General features: G+C 28.1%; 1 protein-coding gene across 1 annotated transcript in view; it reads left to right on the plus strand.

Moving 5' to 3' along the window:
- Positions 1 to 19,719, plus strand: part of LOC100214829 (mitochondrial import inner membrane translocase subunit TIM50) — a 33,862-nt gene extending 14,143 nt beyond the window's left edge. The window contains exons 3-10 of the mRNA XM_065805746.1: positions 1,315 to 1,333; positions 1,575 to 1,633; positions 11,351 to 11,470; positions 11,545 to 11,652; positions 18,121 to 18,219; positions 18,328 to 18,484; positions 18,554 to 18,741; positions 18,933 to 19,719. Of these exons, the coding sequence (XP_065661818.1) occupies positions 1,315 to 1,333; positions 1,575 to 1,633; positions 11,351 to 11,470; positions 11,545 to 11,652; positions 18,121 to 18,219; positions 18,328 to 18,484; positions 18,554 to 18,741; positions 18,933 to 18,938 (756 nt within the window). The 3' untranslated portion in view covers positions 18,939 to 19,719. The remainder of the gene's footprint in view (positions 1 to 1,314; positions 1,334 to 1,574; positions 1,634 to 11,350; positions 11,471 to 11,544; positions 11,653 to 18,120; positions 18,220 to 18,327; positions 18,485 to 18,553; positions 18,742 to 18,932) is intronic.
- The last annotated feature ends 212 nt before the right edge of the window (positions 19,720 to 19,931 follow it).

The raw sequence follows: 19,931 nt of genomic DNA on the forward strand, positions 1-19,931 counted from the left end.
GAAATACTTTTAAATTCATACAAACTTTGTATTGCAATATATAATACAAACTAAAGTACAACAATAACTTTATTTTTATTGTTTTAATGCATTTTGGGCAATTTTCATTGTTCTGATTTTGTAACTTCCCCATGAGTATCCAACTATTTTTTTTTTCTAAAATCACTGTAATAACCTCTACTAAATTAGGAGGGAAAAAAATCTTATTAAAACCAGTGTTGATCATAGGTTACCGGTGGTTTGAAATGGAGGCACATTTTCCTAAGTTTTAGCTGCAGCCATTTTTAGAAGCCTGTAATTTTTCACTGTATTGTATCAGTAAATTTCTAAAAATTTGGAAGACTACCATATATAGAAACTAAAAAACTATGTCTTTTCACTTCTTAAACTGCAGCTTTGGTATATTGACTCATCAAAAATCAACTTTTTATATTTGCAAACATTTTTTTAAGTTTTTTAGGTAGCCATTATGGAAAAATTGTGACATTGGAGAATTCAATGTCAAAAATTTGTTAAAGTAAGTCTAAGGTTGTATACAATAAAGAAAGTTAGAAGGTTTTCTGAAATTTTGTTTTTAAAATATAAAGCTTCAAAGTATGAAGAAAACATGTTTTTGCTACTAAAGTTTTTATTTTTGGAAAAATCAGAAATTTCAAATGACCATATCTCAGGAACCACAAAAGATTTTATGCTGAAATTTTCAGGAATTGCTTTTCTCAATAATAATAAGAAACCTACTAAGTTTCATCAAAATCTGAAGGGGTCCATGTTGGACCTTGGTTCAGTTGGCATAGAATGACTCAAATACTAATATGGTTGCTGCTAGGTGAAACAAGAGATGATAGCAAGATATTATCTCTTGTTTCACGTACCATTCACTCTTTAACTGTAAATGCTTTACAGTTAAAGAGTGAATGGCTTTTTTTTTATTGTAAGTGTTCCTCATACTAAAAAAACTTTATTAATCTATTTTTTTCTTTGAACTTCAATTGTGTAGAATTCTCAACCATCTTTATATTTTCCTGAATAAAAAAGTTTACATTCTAAAAATCTTGTGTCAACTGTTTTTACTCTCTTTAACTCCAAATTAATCAACTTAAATATGGTATTATAATAATAATTAAACTTAATTAATTTAGGAGTTTACCAGTTTGCATTTTACCCACTGCCTAATGAGATGTTAAATTATGTTGAAGTGATAGTTTGCAGTACTAATGATTTTTTATGGTTACTAATTTTTTGTAATTATAGATTTTTTCATCACAATTTATCTTTTTTTTTTTTTATTATTTTTTATTAAAATTGTATTTTTAGAAGGACTTATACAAAAATGGTACGACTTTTTCTTTTATAGATATTTGAAATATTTTAATGTTTTTATTTATTTTGAAAAAAATGGCAGCAATATGTATGTTATTATTGTTGTTTAAACTATAATAAAATCATATTGTGAAATTTTTTATCTTCTTACATGATGGTTATTATTTAGATTTAAACTATAATATAATTCGAGTTTTTATTTATACTCTTAATTATAAAATTAGTTTTAACTAAATTATTTCATCTAAATATAGTTAATCCAATCATGGCACATATATATCGACTTCGTGACCGTCTACATGAATACAGAGAGGTACCTTAACTTTTGTTAATTATTTAAAAACTTTTACATTGTGGTTCTATAGAGTGGTTCATTTTATTTTTATTTTAGTTTTTTATTTTTACAGAGGTTTTTAGCAGTGATTTAATCTGGAAAGTCTTAGGTATCAAAAATTTAGAATTAAATAAGAAAATTAAGTACTCTCGAGTGCTTAATACAAGGGAGGGGGGGAGAAGGGGGTGAATTTTAGTCCAGATCTAATAAAAGGGGTTCAAAAGTTAATAAACTTCTCCTCCCACATATTAATCACCTAAGAGTATAGGATTGTGTAAATATTGCAGAATTTTTTTGACCCTTTATTATTATTATTATTTTTCAGCAGGATTTGCACAGTAGGGTGGGTCGTACTTTTAAAATTTTGGATATGGGAGCGCGCGCAACATTTTTTTTATGTATTAGGGTATTAGAAGAGACGTGAATAATTTTTTTTTTCTTAATAAGTTCATCTAGTGTAGGCGCAGGGCGTTTGAAAAATGTCAGTTTTACGAAAATCTTATCATATTGGCATTTTTCGGCCTTTTTTATATTAGCCAAAGGAAAGGCAATTATTAAAAAACAGACATAATATAGACATAAAAAAATATATATATTCGGTGCTACTTTTTTAATGCTATACAAACACGATAGACGTAAGAAAATGGCTACCATTATGGATTTTACAAAAAAATTCTACTTATAAATTTTAAAAATGAGAGCGTGCGTGATATTTTTTTTATGTATTAGGATATTAGAAAAGACGTGAATAATTTTTTTTTTCCTAAAAAGTTCATCTATTGTGGGCGCAGGGCATTTAAAAAACAACAGTTTTACTAAAAATGCATCAAATTAGCACTTTTCTGTCCTTTTATTTAAGCCTATGGCGATGCAATCATCAAAAAACAATCAGGTATAATATAGACATTAAAATAAAACATAATTTGGGGTGCTACTCTTCATAAAGTCATAAATAAAATATATAAAATGTCATCTAAAAGATACAATATATTTAAAGTTCAACTTATTTACTGTGATCATAAATAATCAAAGCAAAACATCAAAAAATTAATATTGCATAAATTAATTTAAATAGATCTTTTTTTGATTGGTTCACGGGCATGATTTCTCGATGTGCTAATGTTGCTCTTATGAACCCATCTCTTCTATCTTTTCCAAATACCGATTGAGAAGCTCGTGTAACTTCTTGGACACATCGTTCAATAGCTTGCCCATGAACAGGAAAACAAGGTACATACATCGGAATATCATTGTATTTTAAAAGTTCATCCTTTGACAATACGCATGTAAGTAAAGGTTCGTGTACATCTAAACTCCAATCAATTAGATCAAAAAGTGATTCAGCATTTTCATTATGTATATGATGTTTTCTACTTCTTACACTAGTGTTTCCGTATTTTAAATCTCCTCTTAATTTTAAAATTGTTTCAACTGCAAATTGTCTTTCTGTTTTTTCTAGACTACATAACAACGTTTGAAGAACATTTTCACTATGAGCATTCCATGAAGAAGATAAAACGTAGGGCATTACAATGTCTTTAACTTTAAGTCTTTGATGACAAAGAAGTTTTAACTGCTAGAGTATATGATTAGGCCCTTCAGTCCACTTCCACTTTACTTTGATTTCAAACCAAAGTAGCGCATAAACACCAACAATAAACTCCACCAGAAGTTGCAGATTATATGTTTCTTCAACTGAAAGTACGATTTCGGAGCACCAAAGTAAACATATTCTATTTGCAAAATTCAACCATCTTGCATGCGAATGTGGACCAATTTCTTTACTTTTAAGATTTTCCGGAAAAACCCCAGCGTTAATTGCATGGGTAATTTTATAAAGATTCTTTTGATCATCTGATAGCGACTTTACAACTTCAGAGTCAAGTTCTATTATTGCATTAGGAAATTCAATTTTTACTATGCTATCTTTGACTTTGAAGCTAGTTGCCTTGCCTATAAGTTTTCCAATAGAACCAGAAAAATTATTTTTAGACGTAGTTTTTCCATCAAGCTGAATCATTAGATGTCGGAGAGGTAGTTCATTTGTATGAAGAGCACAAATTATCCACATTAATTTTTTATCCAATTTATGTTCAAGGAAATAGATAACACCTCCTTTCCAACCAGTGTTTAAATTTGTTGAGTCTGCACCAATGGCAACTAAATAGTCTCCGACATCATGATTCACAATCCATTCGTAAATATTATCAGCTATTTGCTCAGCTGCAGTCTCTACTCTTTCTTCAGAATTGTTAGTGAAATGAAATTGGTATTTTCCTCCAGGTTGAGAACAAACTGAATAATGTTCTTCTTTTTTTTCCGATGGGTGTAATTTTCCATCTTCTTCTTCTCTCATGTACTTAGTCAAATCTTTTCGTCCATCAAAAAATATTTTGAATATTATCCTTCATCGCTACTTTTTCAGCTCTACCTCGGATTTCTTTCATTAACTTAGTCTTACTTCGTTTTATTTTGTTGTGATCAGCGAAAATATCAGTATTTTTCTTTAAAAAATTTGCATCTTTTGCAGAAGCTAAAGTAGCAGTAGCTATGGCTGCTGCAGCTCTGTTAGATACCCCATACCTAGTAGCTGCTTGAGAAACCCTGGTAATATCTAAGTAATTTTTTTTCAAACTGAAGTCAACTTTTTCTGTATTATCTGCATTTTTGTTGCCAATGTCCGAATCGTCTGTTGTTTGAAATTCTACTGCTAAAGGAGAAAATAAATTATGTTAAACAATTTTAATGAAAAAAATTTATAATCAATTTATACTCAACTTTTTAATTCACAGTTTAAACAAAAATTGACAAAAATATTTTTAGTATTTTAGCATTTACTTGCATCCTCACTAAGTGTTCCAGGTATTTTAGAGTCTGATTCTTTTCTACCTAAATATCTTGTTAACCGATGTGTCTCTGGTATATCAACTAATCCTATTTGTAAAGAACTTTTGTTACCAATTTTATTTCTTTGAGCTTGTAGGAAAAATAGTTCTTGCAAAGGTATCTTTGCTACTTTTGGACATATGCAAGTTACATAAGCTTTAAAAAGACAACCATTGCATCCATTTTCATTACAGCTAAAGATGTTGCACTTACATTTCGTCAAGTCAAATAACTTATCAAGCTTGTCTGTATACATATTTCTTTTTTTTGTAGTTCTCAGTTTTCTAATGTCTTTTGCAATCTTCCATTCAAGGACAAGTTTATCGACTGCGTATTTTTCTGAGACCAACGGGATTGTAGAATTTGCTGACATCCAAATACTTTTTATTTTAATAAATATTTGTATACACATACATCTTGTATTCAAATGTGTAACTGATCTATCACGCAACAAAATTCCATACCGTAAACTATCTCTCAGCGTAGGCAGCTCTGATAAACAAAGTTCGAGTCCGTTACCCAATAGCTCATGCAATTTAGGGCATTTTAACATTGTTTGAGCTCGAGTAGATTTAGCCATTTATAGCAATGAAATTGATGTTATGTTTGTTAAGAAATATTGGTACTTTTTGTAGTAGGTAAAAAAATGACCTTTATAAATATGTTATAAATTTGTTAATTACATTTTTGTTACAATATTTAGGATGCCAAAGTGATCATAAATAAATAAAACTCGTTTAAACCGCAAATTGTCAGGAAACTATTATCTTAGTAATTATCCTACAAATAAGCTATTGGAACTTTATAAAAATAAAAAATCCTACACCATTTCCTGTATTTAAATAATTTTAATGGTTTTTAATAATAATGGAAGGGAGGATATAAGTCCAAAGCCCACAAAGTTTGATGACTATGTTTCATGATTCACCTCATTTTATACTAGTAGCATTACGCACATTGAAAATAACAATAACAAGTTTTATATACTGATTTTTTTTAAAGTTTTTCGTAAAACTGTCGTTTTTTAAACGCCCTGCGCCTACAATAAATGAACTTTTTAGGAAAAAAAAAATTATTTACGTCTTTTCTAATATCCTAACACATAAAAAAAATTTTACGCGCGCTCCCATTTCTAAAATTTATAAGTAGATATTTTTTGTAAAATCCATAATGGTAGCCAACTTTTCTTACGTCTATCGTGTTTGTATAGCATTAAGAAAAGTAGCACCGAATATATATATAATTTTTTATGTCTATATTATGTCTTATTGTTTTTTAATAATTGCCTTTCCTTTGGCTAATATAAAAAAGGCCGAAAAATCCCAATATAATAAGATTTTTGTAAAACTGACATTTTTCAAACGCCCTGCGCCCACACTAGATGAACTTTTTAAGAAAAAAAAAATTATTCACGTCTCTTCTAATACCCTAATACATAAAAAAAATTTTGCGCGCGCTCCCATATCCAAAATTTTAAAAGTACAACCCACCCTATTGCACAGTATCTTTATTATAGGGATCCCCGAGTGTCGAGACAATTTGTGTTCATATCTTAAATAAACCTTAGAAAATGAGCTTAGACTAAATTGAACTTCAAAAATAATTTATTTATAGAGATATAACAAAAAACTTTTTTATTGATAACATTATTTTTCGCAAAGGAAGATTCCAGTTTGTTCATTTTTTTTTCAAAAGAAATCTGATCTGATTAAAGCGTGTATATATCTATAAAATGTAATTATTATTGTTAAAGTTAAATTATATTTTATTTATAATTATGTTTTGGTTTTCCCTTTTTTTTAATATGTGTTAGGTATTAAAAAAATCAGAGTATTCTTAAAACTATAAAAAATTTTAAGAATGTTTGTTTAACGTAGAGAAATAAACACTGTAGCTGTTTGTTTAATGTATAGAAATAAACACTGTGGCTGTTTGTTAAAAACAGATGGCTCTAATAAAATCAAAAAGCAGAAAATAAAGTTTTTTGCAATAAAGTGAAAAATATACAAATAAGTTTGTCTGTGAAAACAAAATAGTGTTTTTAAAAAATAAAAATAAAAGTAGTTATTTAAGAAAAGCTTATGTTTTGAATATCTGACATTATTTGAATCAACATTATTTGCAGATGACACAACAGTTATGACAAGTGATACCAATATAAACCATCTAATAACAAAGACTCAGTCAGCATTTAATAATTTTATTGATTTTATTTTAAAATAGTTTTAAAAGTTATAATAAAATGCTAAGTTATGGTCAAGAGAAGATTTTTCATTTTGTCAAAAGTGATAGAGAACTGCATTTTAGTTTATAAATGCTTCATAAACTAAAATGCAGCGAAGAAGTTGTTTTAAATTGCAAATTAAAAAAGGGTAATTCTAAGCTCGTGGGTAAATTAAATCATTTTAAAAAACCAATATGGTGAACACATCCTTCATTAAGCAAACCAGATATTTTTAGTTTAAAAAATCGAACCAGAATTGTCAACTAATATTAGGATTAGAAATGGCAAAGTTATAAAAAAAAATTTATTATTAAGTTGATAAATAATTTGTTTTTTTAAGTTTAGTTTACTCTAAACTTATTTTCTAAGGTTTATTTAAGATATGAACACACCTTGTTTTGGCACTTGGGAATCTCTTTAATGACTTAGAAATAATCCTTCAACAATCAGTCCTAATTCAATAAAGACATGTTAATAAGATATTTATATATTTCAAATTAATATTGTTACTGTCATTTGTTATTGGAAATTCTTTTTAATTGGTGAAAGTTTTGTCTTTGATGTCTCCTGTGAGATTAACACATTGTTTTGCAACATTGTTGAATAGGAAAGGTTGCATGCAATTTTTTTGTGCAATCATTTTGAATTTATTCCATTGCTCTTATGGAATGTTTGTTCACTCTGTTTAATCGAATAGATGAAACTTGATTTGTTACTAAAGAGTTATGATGTTGTGACAAATTGTACGGGCGGGGTTAAAATGGTCAAAAATTGTGTGATTTAACTTATGGACAACCTCTTAGTTCAAATAAGTAAAAGATTTGTTAGCTGGGGCAGCAGCAATAATAGCAACTTGCAGAAATGTAATTTTACTGACATACAACTGTTGACCTGGAAATGTTGGCATGCAAAGATAAATATATAAAAATAATATATACTGTACAAATATATACTGTGTTCAATGTTATTTCAAAATTAATTTTAAAAAGTCAGACAAGTTATCCCAATATAAAATGAAAAAAATAGTTTATTCATCCAACATTAGTAAGTTACTAGCAATACTAGAATAAACACTAGAATAAAATACATGCTGCTTCGTATCAAGACCTGAGCTTTATCTAGGTAAGTTGCAAAGCTTTAAATCCTTTTGTTTTGGCTCCAATAATTTCAAATTGAAAGTTAAAATATAAATATAAATTTAGAATACAGTGTGTTCTATGGAACTTGTGTTTTTTGATTCAAATGTTTTTATTTTAGTATTAAAAAAAAGTAAAACGTTTAATAAAGTTGTTTAGATCTTGTTACTGTTAGAGTCTCTCAATTTGAATTAAAACTATTAATTATTTATACTTGACATAAAAAATATACTGACTACTTAATTGTATTATTATCATATGAACCGTTTTGTACTCAAGCTTCAACTCCGATATCAACTGCTAAATTAAGTTTAAAATCTATAGTTCTGACTTCCTTTCCAATTAAGCCACCTTCATAACATCCCTACTTTGTACCATGAATTTCAGTTGCCTGTATGAATAAACCTTTAGTTTGACATACTGTTGAATTAACAAAAAAAATTTGCAGAGCAAAACAAAACTTTGTTTGCTGACTGTGTACTTGGACATCTTTTTTGTTTCTTTTCTTTTTCTTCTTTTTTGCTTCTTTGGGTTTGGGTTTAAAAGTATGAGACTGTAGAAATGTTTTTGAATGGTAAATGGCCTTTGACATCTATCTTGCATGCTGAGCAGCATACATTACTTCACTATATACTTCATGCATTTTATAGGCCATCTCTTTACTGAAAACTTTTTTGATCAAGAGGCTGTTTGCTTTCTCTAAGTATTTTATATTCTGGATAAAGTTATGAAATTCTTCGTTTCATAACCTCAATCATGGCTCAATCATGGTGATTTCTTCAGACATGGAATAAGGTGTCTAGATTCGAGTGGAGTAGAAAACTAATTTGCTCATCACTTAGAATCTCTATTTAATTAACTGTTTATCGACGGTTTATTAATAGATAACATTGTGTTTGACCAGTTCCATTAGCAGTTTTGGAGCACAAAGCAATTCAAGAGGTTTTGCATAGCAACTCTACTTCTTTTTTCATTAGCTCATTTAAATGATTTTCTATTTCAATGATATTTATTTTTTATTGAAATAGAAAATCATTTAAATGATTTTATTGAAATAGAAAATCATTTAAATGATTTTCTATTTCAATAAAAAATAAAGCATCAAAAAATATTTTGATGCTTTATTTTTTCTTTCACAACAAATATTTATCTCCTTCATCTCTTTTATCTTTGTCTCTTTTATCTCCTTTATCCTTTTTCAAGAATATCTAAAGAAAATTCTATATGATTATTGGCTTCATTAACATCATTAATGGTTGAGTAAAATTTCTTCCTAATATAAATCATTAATGTAATAATTGTTGTGTTGTTGCTTCTTTTTTTTCAGCCCACAAGAAAAACTGTTGTGGGTGTTGTAGGAATTTCCTGTCTTAGAAGTTGGTAAAGCTAACAAAAATTTTAAGAGTTTTTCTAGCTTTTCTTCATACCTTCATTGTTATGGGAGCTTTTTGCAATCAAATAGAAACATTAAAATTATTGTTAATCTTAGCAAGTATTTCTGTTGTGTAACCATATTAAAGATTATTTTGTTGTGTAACTGTGTTAAAGGTTATTTTGTGTGAATAACATACTTAACACAATCAATATGAAAAAGGTAAATAGATAAATTAAAAATGATAAATAAATAAAATGTCCAAAAAAAATTTATTGAGTATTTTTTTGATAAAGTATTAGAAATAGAAAAAAATATGTAGCATATAAAAAACAGTCAGAAGATACAACAGTTGATACTGTGGGTATAAAAAAATGTGTAAATATAATTAAACCTTTTTTTATATATATTCATCTTCCCAATGCCTTCCCAAAGAGTATATCATCCTTCTTGAATTCATTCTTATATGTAGGTTTATATCATCTTTATATGTGAATTTGTATCATCTTATATATTAATTCATATCATACTTATATGCGAATTCATGTCATCCTTATATGTGAATTCATATCATTCTTATATGAATGTAAAAAATGAAACTCTTAATTTTAAACAAGTTGGAAATACAGAAGAGTATTTATTTACAGTTAACCCTGTTAAAGATTATTTTGTTGTGTAACCTTGTTAAAGATTATTTTGTGTGAATTCATATCGCATACTTAATGCTTGATTGATTTGAAAAATGTTAAATAGATAAAATAAAATAAAAAATAGATAAAATGCAGCTAAAAAAAATTTGTTGAGTAATTTTTTATAAAATATTAGAAATATAAAAACATAAATATATATATATATATATATATATATATATATATATATATATATATATATATATATATATATATATATATATATATATAGTAAATAAAACAATCAGAATATACAATATTTTATACTATAAATATAACAACTATAAAAATAATTTTGTTAAAAATATGTTTTTTTAATGTTTAAAAGTTTTATTTAAAAAGAAATATAATTCAAGAATATTTTTATAAAATTATTTTACAAATCAAGGTTTAAATGAGCCATTATGAATGTTGAGATCCAATTATTCATTTTACTTTTATGTGCAATTTTATTACAAAGACAAATTGTATTTGTGTTACAAAGATGTTACAAAATAAATAAAAAATTTGTGTTTAACAAAATAAAGTTTTATATAAGTCAGTTTTATTTTTATACTTTTTTTGTAGCTTGTTGCAAAAAAATGGCAAATGGCATGAAGTCCCTGATGAATTGTAAAATAATAAAATTATTTAAATTTTAATAATATGCACACATTTAATAATAATATGCTACAATATTTCTTAAGAAGTAAAACTTTTAAAATACAACATACAAAAGACAATATTTTTACAAAAAAGTTTGTGTGCAAGAATTTAAATTTAAATTATTAAACTAGTTTTTCAAAGAGTGTGTTGCCTAATTTATGTCTGTTTTTAGTCATCACATTAGCACCTGGGTAGTTACTTGGCAATCCACTTAATAGAAGGAAATTTTCTGAAATTTGCTAAAGAAAGATTAGACATTGTTTATTAATATTTTAATCTAATAAAAAAATTTTGATTAATTACTGTAATTTATTTTTTGCAAAGTTACTTGCTAATACTGAAATTCTTCATAATAATTACTGTTGTGAACTTTTAAGTTGGCAACTATTATATCTCTAATTTTCATCTCAATGAGAATTAAACAAAACAAAGTTTTCACTTCAAACATATGTAATCATTTCTTTTAAAATATTAACTTAATTATCAATTATTTTTTGTCTCTATGAGCCATGTCTCTGATACTACTTTGGAAATTGAAAGTTGGGAAAGGGGAAAGTGTAAAAAATGTTGTAGATTTGTTTACTTTATTAAACAAATAAAATGTAAATATTTTAATTGTCTTTACGTTTTTTTGATTAAAAATTATAAATTCTGCTATTTTTGTGACACATTTGTTTTGAATGTAAATAGACTACTGTACATACTGTGACACAAAATATATTTTAAAAACTCATTTTTTTTTAGTCCTTTGCAGCACCTTCTTCGGAAGTTCTATTACCTGATCCTTTGCCTGAACCATATATTCAACCAAAGTATACATTAGTGTTGGAGCTTACAGACATTCTTGTTCACCCAGAATATGATGTATTATTTTCTTACAGTTTTTAATAGGTGGTTATTTTTCTCAGCTGAAATACATATCTGTAAATTATTTTTAGAGAAAAAGTGGATGGAGGTTTAGAAAAAGGCCTGGAGTAAAACAGTTTTTGAGCTCGCTTACTATGCCTCTTTTTGAAATAGTTATTTATACTCATGAAAATGGTTTTGTAAGTTTTTTCAAATCCCATTTCTTTATATTTTATACATTTTTTTATATTTCATATTTTAATATTTCATGTATATTATCTTTATATATAACTGGTCTATTAAATATTTTTACAATATTGTACATTTTTGAAACCTTTAATAAATTTAATAAATTCTGACTATAGTTAGTTTATATATCAGAAAGTTATCTTTATTTAAAAAAAGTTAAAATAAAATTTAAAAAATTATGTCTGTTTTTTTTTTGTTTAATTTGTTTATACTTTGTATAATTATGCATTTATTTTTAATAATACTAATATTTATATATTTGTATTGTGTATGTATTTATTATTTATTTTGAATTAATCTTTAAAAATTCATAAAATTGTTTAAAATTAATCTTTAAAAATTATAAAGTATGAAATTAAAAGGTATTTAACAAAAAAAAATTAAGAATAAAAGAATTAGAAAATGATTAAATAAAATATTAAATAAAATAGAATTTAAATAATTTAAATGACATAAAATTGGAAAGTCATAAAATACTTTTGTAAAGAATGTATATATGGAGAGTCAATTAGACAGTAAACTTTCCTTAATTTTTAACTTTTAATTTATTTTTTGGCAAAATAGTTGTAAAAGCATTATTATTTTAAAGAACATTTATCAATTTAAGAACACTTTTTTTTTGTTGTTTATTTTTTAGAGTTTGATAACTTTGTTTAAATTACTTCAAAGTTTAAGTTTTTACAGTTAAAAAAATATTCTGGCTAGGATAGCATTTGTCTTGATTAAAAAATCATCAATATTAAATATAATTAAATATTAATCATATATAATAATATTAATTAGAATGATGAGTTTAAGTAAAATAGTTTACATATTATAACATATTAAATAAATATTAGATGTAATATTCGCTCAGTAATTTTTGATAGACCAAAACTTAGCAATAAAAGAAGATGTTTTAAAGCAATTTAGTTAATTCTCAAGCTAAAAAATAATGATATAGCATTATGCAAACAGCATAGTGTTAGATCATCACAAACAAGGAGAACAATTGCATGAAATTTCTGGTGATTTTTAAGTTTTATAGTTATAATAAAGTTTTGACTTTCCCAATAAAACCCCTCCCCTTTACGTTAATTCAGCAGGTGAAAAATGTTATTTTTGATTTAAAAGATTTTAAATCAAGAAGAGCTTTTACCAAAATAATAAAAAGATAAAATAGTTTATATATTTACTTATGTATGCATATATATATTTATTTACAATCAGCAAAATATCAATTAATAGAAAAAGGAACAAAATCTATAACTTTTTGACAATTAAAAAAAGCATAAACTGATAAGAAAAAAAAACAAAATATATCTTTTCAACAAAGTTTATTTACAAATAAAACAATACGAATTCTTATCTATTAAAAAGAATGAAATTTTTTTTTTTAGATAAAACATTTAACTAAGCAAATTTTTATTATTTACAATTTCTATATATACAAAATAAGAAAAGAAAATTATATATTTACAAAAAACATTTAACTGCATCTACGATTTGTAGATTGGCAAACTACAAAAATACTAATTATAGATGTTTTCCTACCACTTCCTTCCCTCATATTTCGCTTTCTAAAAGGGCCACTCTTCCAATAAAGGGAGGGTGAATTCGCTATAAAATTGGGCCCACACTCTATGTGTGTTGAAGGATGTGGGTACTCTATTCGTTCTGAAATATGCTGATTAACCATTACAAGATGAATCTAAAATCAAAAAAAGCAATTATGATATGATAAAAGAAGTAAAGACATAACATGTTAGCACTACAAATCAGTTTACCTGTTGCTGTTGTTAATGCTGTTACTGCTACCTATGTGGCTGCTGGTTTCATAATACAAATAAACAAATACAGAAAACGTTGTTTTTTAATCCTTAATGTTTTAAATTAATGATTGTTTGTTTAAATATTTACTAAATTTTATAAAAAATCTGCAATGGTTGCTTTATTATTATTATTATTATCTAAATAATGATACTGAACTAAATAATTTAGTCAATTTTTAATACATTGTTTCCAGTTTAGGATGTTGAATGCTGGATCTTCTTGACTCAATGCATGGGTTTGCTTGTGTCACTGTTTTTATGACTAGGCAACTCATTCTATTATCTCCTTATGAGGGTACAGCTCTAAAACTCAGTTTTATGGTTCTGAGGCCGGCTGGTAGTCAGGTTTCCCGAACTCTGTGGTAGCTCTCAGAGAGGCTGATTCCATCAACAGCTGAAAAATATCAAAGTATTAACAGTGCCATGTTGCGCATGGATGGTGTCCCTGTTTGTACTTTTGGTGTGCATTGCGGAGGCCACATTTGGAGCCCTTTGTTACGGCTTAGGGTTTATTAGTAGTAATGAGGCAATTGCTTGGGCTATTAAACAGTGTTCTGAGTACTATCTATGCTTTGAGTCAAGTTCTTCAATCTAATTTAAAAATGAATAAAGTACCAAAAACTATAAAACACAAAAAACCATCATCATCACCAAGTTCTCTAAACCTATCATTCACTAATATTCGTGGTCTTCGAAGTAACTTTTCTTCTGTTGAGTCTTATCTCTTGCAAAGTTCACCAGACCTACTTGCTCTTTGTGAGACTAATTTGAGTTCGGCTGTCTCATCTTGTGATCTTAGTGTTGATGGTTATCTTCCTCTGATTCGTAAAGACTCCAATAGTCACATGCTTGGCCTGGGCATTTACATTCGTAAGAATTCACCTGTTTGTCGTGAAACTAGGTTTGAATCCACAGACTATTCTTTCATGTGCTTTCGTTTAGCACCACTTCACTCTATTGCCTTTCTCTTTGTTCTATATCGATCTCCTTCATCTCAAGACTGTACTCTTTTTGATGTTATTTCTGATCATATTGACCAAGCCCTCTCTCTATCCATCAGCTAATATAGTTGTTGTCGGTGACTTTAATGCTCACCACTCTGAATTGCTTGGCTCTAGTGTCAGTGACTCTGCAGGCATTAAAGCCCACAACTTTTGCCTTTCTCAATCTCTAACTCAAATAGTCAACTTTCCAACTCGCTTTCCTGACAACCCTAATCATTTACCTTCTCTACTCGACTTATGTCTTGTTTCTGATCCTAGTCAGTGCTCAGTTTCTCCACATTCACCCTTAGGTGCTTCTGATCACAGTTTGATCTCTTTAAAACTAATATCTCATTCTTCTTCATCACCTGAATACCCCTACTATCGAACCTCTTACAACTACAGTCAAGCTGACTGGGATTCTTTCCGTGATTTTCTTCGTGATGGCCCTTGGGTAGAAATCTTTCAACTTCCTGTCGACAAATGTGCTTCTTATATAACTTCGTGGATTCAGGCTGGCATGGAATCTTTTATTCCCTCTCGACGATTCCAGGTCAAGCCTCACTCTCCTCCATGGTTTTCCTCACACTGTGCTGCTGCGATTGCCAATCGAAACCGTTACTTCCATATTTATCAGCAAAACAATTCTCCAGAAAACAGACGTCTGTTTATTACTGCTAGAAACAACTGTAAAAAGGTTTTGTCTAACGCCAAAACCCGCTATTCTCAGGTCATGAAATCTCGTATCTCATCTCAAAAATTAGACTCTCGTGACTTCTGGAGAATCTTTAATAATATCAACAATAAGGGCAAATCTATAATTCCACCTCTCTTGTATGGTTCAGACTTTGTCACCTCACCTAAAGACAAAGCCGAACTGTTTGCTAAAAACTTTTCATCAATATCATCTCTTGATTCCACTAATTGCGTTCTACCTGATATTGCCAACAAACAGGTTGATTCATTGCTTGACATTCATATCACTTCAGCATCTGTATCTAAAGTGATTTCCTGTCTAGACTCTTCTACAGCTTGTGGCCCAGACAACATACCTGTTATTGTCTTGCAGAAGTGTTCTCCAGAGCTGTCGTCTATACTCTCAAAACTATTCAACAAGTGCTTATCAGAGTCTTGTTTTCCAGCCTGCTGGAAAGCCGCATCTGTTATCCCTATCTTCAAAAATTCTGGGGAGCGATCTGATTCGTCTAACTACCGTCCCATAAGTCTTCTTCCTATCATAAGCAAGGTTTTTGAATCTTTAATTAACAAACACTTAATTTCTCATCTTGAATCTAATAACTTACTTTCTGACCATCAATATGGATTTCGGTCTTCTCGTTCTACAGCTGATTTGCTAACAGTAATAACTGACAGGTTTTATCGTGCATTAGATGAAGGTGGAGAGGTTAAGGCCATCGCTCTTGACATTTCAAAAGCGTTTGATAAAGTTTGGCATGCTGGTCTTCTCCATAAGCTTTCTTCTTATGGTGTATCCGGCAACATCTTTAAGATCATTGAATCCTTCCTTTCCAATCGTAGCATAAAAGTTGTCCTCGATGGACAACACTCTTCTTCTTATTCTGTAACTTCAGGGGTTCCTCAAGGTTCTATCCTTGGCCCTATACTCTTTTTAATTTACATTAACGATCTTCCAGATATTCTCACATCTAAGGTGGCATTGTTTGCTGATGATACTACCATTTATTCTTGTCGTGATAAGAAACCAACACCCTCTGATTGCCTGGAGGGGGCATTTGAGCTTGAAAAGGATCTCACTTCTGCTACAGCATGGGGCTCACAGTGGCTGGTGAACTTTAATTCAGATAAAACTCAAGTTTTTTCAGCCAATCGTTATCGCAATAATTTAGATCTTCCTATATTTATGAACGGTGATGTACTCGATGAGTCACCTACTCTTCATCTTCTAGGATTAACTCTTACTTCCAATCTTTCTTGGAAACCATATATCAAATCGGTTGCAAAATTAGCATCTGCTAAGGTTGCATCTCTTTATCGAGCTCGCCACTTTCTTACTCTGGATTCTATTCTCTACCTCTATAAATCTCAAATCCGGCCTTGTATGGGATACTGTTGCCATATCTGGGGCGGATCTTCTAATGATGCCCTTTCTCTTTTAGACAAGGTGCAAAAACGCATTGTAAACATAGTTGGACCTGCTCTTGCAGCCAACCTTCAACCATTATCACATCGTCGTAATGTTGCTTCTCTTTCTCTTTTCTACAAATACTATAATGGGCACTGCTCGAAAGAGCTAACGTCTCTTGTGCCATCTACTAAAATTCATTCTCGTGTTACTCGTCATTCAATTAAGTGTCATCCTTTTTCTGTGACTGTTCCTAAGTGCTCCAAAAACGCTTATTCGTCTAGTTTTTTTCCTCGAACATCAGCTCTTTGGAATTCGCTTCCTTCATCTTGCTTTCCTGATTCATATAATTTGCAATCTTTTAAATCGTCCGTCAATCGTTATCTTGCTCTACAATCTTCATCTTTTCTCTTACAGTAACTTCCAACTTTAATTAGTGGCTGCTTGCAGCCTTGTTGGAAGCGAAGATGTTAAAAAAAAAAAAAAAAAAATCTAAAATCAAAAAAAGCAATTATGATATGATTAAAGAAGTAAAGACATAACATGTTAGCACTACAAATCAGTTTACCTGTTGCTGTTGTTAATGCTGTTACTGCTACCTATGTGGCTGCTGGTTTCATAATACAAATAAACAAATACAGAAAACGTTGTTTTTTAATCCTTAATGTTTTAAATTAATGATTGTTTGTTTAAATATTTACTAAATTTTATAAAAAATCTGCAATGGTTGCTTTATTATTATTATTATTATCTAAATAATGATACTGAACTAAATAATTTAGTCAATTAAAAACAAAATTGATCAAAACAAAAAAACTTAAAATGTTAAATAATGGAATGCAACCTTATACTTAAAAGAACATCGTCACTAATACTATTAGTACTTAGTGACCATTTTAACCATGGTTTAATACATTATCTACAAAAAAGTTGCTAACCATGGTTTAACACACTTTTAACAAAATACGATGGTTTAACAGACTAAGATTGAAATGATTTATTACCTCGCATCTTCTTTACTCATTTTAGATTTCTAAAAAAGAATAATAATAAAAGATAATAAGATTTACCTATTAATAAACTGCTGATTATATGATTAAGTCAAATTATCATATAATAAAATAAACATGTTTAAATCTCAAAACTGGTTAAGCAAATACATACATATTAATGAAGACATTGAAGAACTTAACATTATTGACTGTGTATCATTAAGATTATAAATGCACGATCCCCAGCATGCACTTTTAGTAAGTACAACATTCATATCATTTTACTGATGGGAAAGATTTTACAAGTTCTCATAAAAAATTAATTATTAGAAAATATTAATTTTTAAAGCATTGTTTAAAATAGTCCAATCAGCAAGACACTTATTAAAATGACAACAAACTGTTGCATAAATTAGCAAAAATATAATAACTAACAGTACGAACGCATTTTTGGTCACAAACTTTGTTATGTTACCAGAAAATAAACTTTTACCTTACTTTAGCTTTTCAATTTTTTACTCTATTTTAGAGCTCTGCACCAGTTTGTGAGGGTTTAGATCCAGATGGATACATTATGTACAAATTGTTTCGTGATGCAACAAGTTATATTAATGGTACTCATGTAAAAGTACGTTTTCTCAATATTTCACTTCATTTGAAGCATTTTGTTTATTTCTAACGGTATATTTTATTATTACATATGTATTTACGATTTTTTTTTATTTGTGTGAATTAGGATCTTTCCAAACTTAATCGTGACATTACAAAAGTAATTTTAATCGATTGTGACCCAAACGCAAGTATTTTACAACCAAGAAATTCTTTAATACTGAAGAAATGGGAAGGAGATCCTAAAGATACAACATTATTGGAATTGATTCCTTTGCTTCATAGTAAGATTTTTTATCAAACCATTACATTGTACTTGTTTTATCAAATTTAAAAAATTAATTCATTCTTAGCTATTGCTATGTCAAATGTGGACGATGTCAGGCCTGTACTTGATTTTTATCGCAATGAAGATGACGTAGTTGCAGCATTTCGACGAAACCAAGAAATTCTTTTAAAACAACAAGAGGAGTTTAACAACGCTCATAAGCAGCAGAAAAAAATTGGTGGAAGTGGCTTAATTGGAAGTTTTTTCGGGCGGGTAGTTAATTATATTTAAACAATTTATTTTTATGATTTGCTTTCACATTTTCGTCTTATTAAAATAAATGGTTATTTATAAAATAATTTTATTTAGACACCTGTACACACACCATTTTTATATATATATATATATATATATATATATATATATATATATATATATATATATATATGTTGCTTTTTCTTTAGAGTTAAATGGTGATCTTTTAATAGCATTAAATATCCGACTTATATATATCCGATGTTTGTGATATATTGAATTATATTATCATATTATTTCAAAGTTGTCGAAGTATTTATTGATATTCGTAGACAAAAGTTTTCATTTTACAAGTGTGATGAAGAAATTATGAGGAGAATTACCAATAAAGATGACTGTTAAAAATTCACGAAATTTTTTATGAAATTAGTACAATGGTTATACACTTGTAAGTAGATTCTTGGCTAAAAACATTTTATTTGTTCTTTCGAGCAGATGCATGATGTGTTTTTATTCCGAGATTAGATATCATTAGAAGACAATTTAATTTGAGTTGATTTTTATTCAGCTAAACTAATGGCTTCAACCCGGGCTGAAACATTTGATTATTGGCTTAAAAAGCTTCATCGATATTTTATCGTGATACTTTTAAATTGAATTTTTTTTATTCTATTAGAAGTTTAAAGAAATAAGTATATGAGTTTGTTAAACATTTTCTCCTAAAAAGATAATTAAAAATCTTTTATCCGTAGTTTTTATCGAATGATATTAATAAGAGTTTTAAACTATTTAAAATAATATTTCAATTTTTGCGCAATTTAGTTGAATTTAATATTCTTTAATTGTTGTTTTATTACCTTTTTAACTTGGTCTTTAATTGATTGGTTTCTTAGAATTCAAATTTGTTGTTTATATTGTTTTAAATCTTTATTTCAACCTACTTTTTTATAATTGTTTCAGCTTGTTTAAAAGAAAGAAAAATTTCACACATATAAACCTTGTCTTAACTTTTTATCTTTTTATCTTAAACGCATTTTAAGAATTATACTTTAATAGCTAATTTAACAGCATTTATATTTACTATTTTAAAATTTCATTACAAAGCTGTGCGAGAACAAAATCAAATTGAATTGACATAATGAGCAATAAATAAACCTTTTAAAGCATTTACGCAACCTGGTTATTTTGCTTGCTTGCAATTACATATT

This window comes from Hydra vulgaris, chromosome 09, assembly GCF_038396675.1.
Source record: "Hydra vulgaris chromosome 09, alternate assembly HydraT2T_AEP".
Lineage (NCBI taxonomy): Eukaryota > Metazoa > Cnidaria > Hydrozoa > Anthoathecata > Hydridae > Hydra > Hydra vulgaris.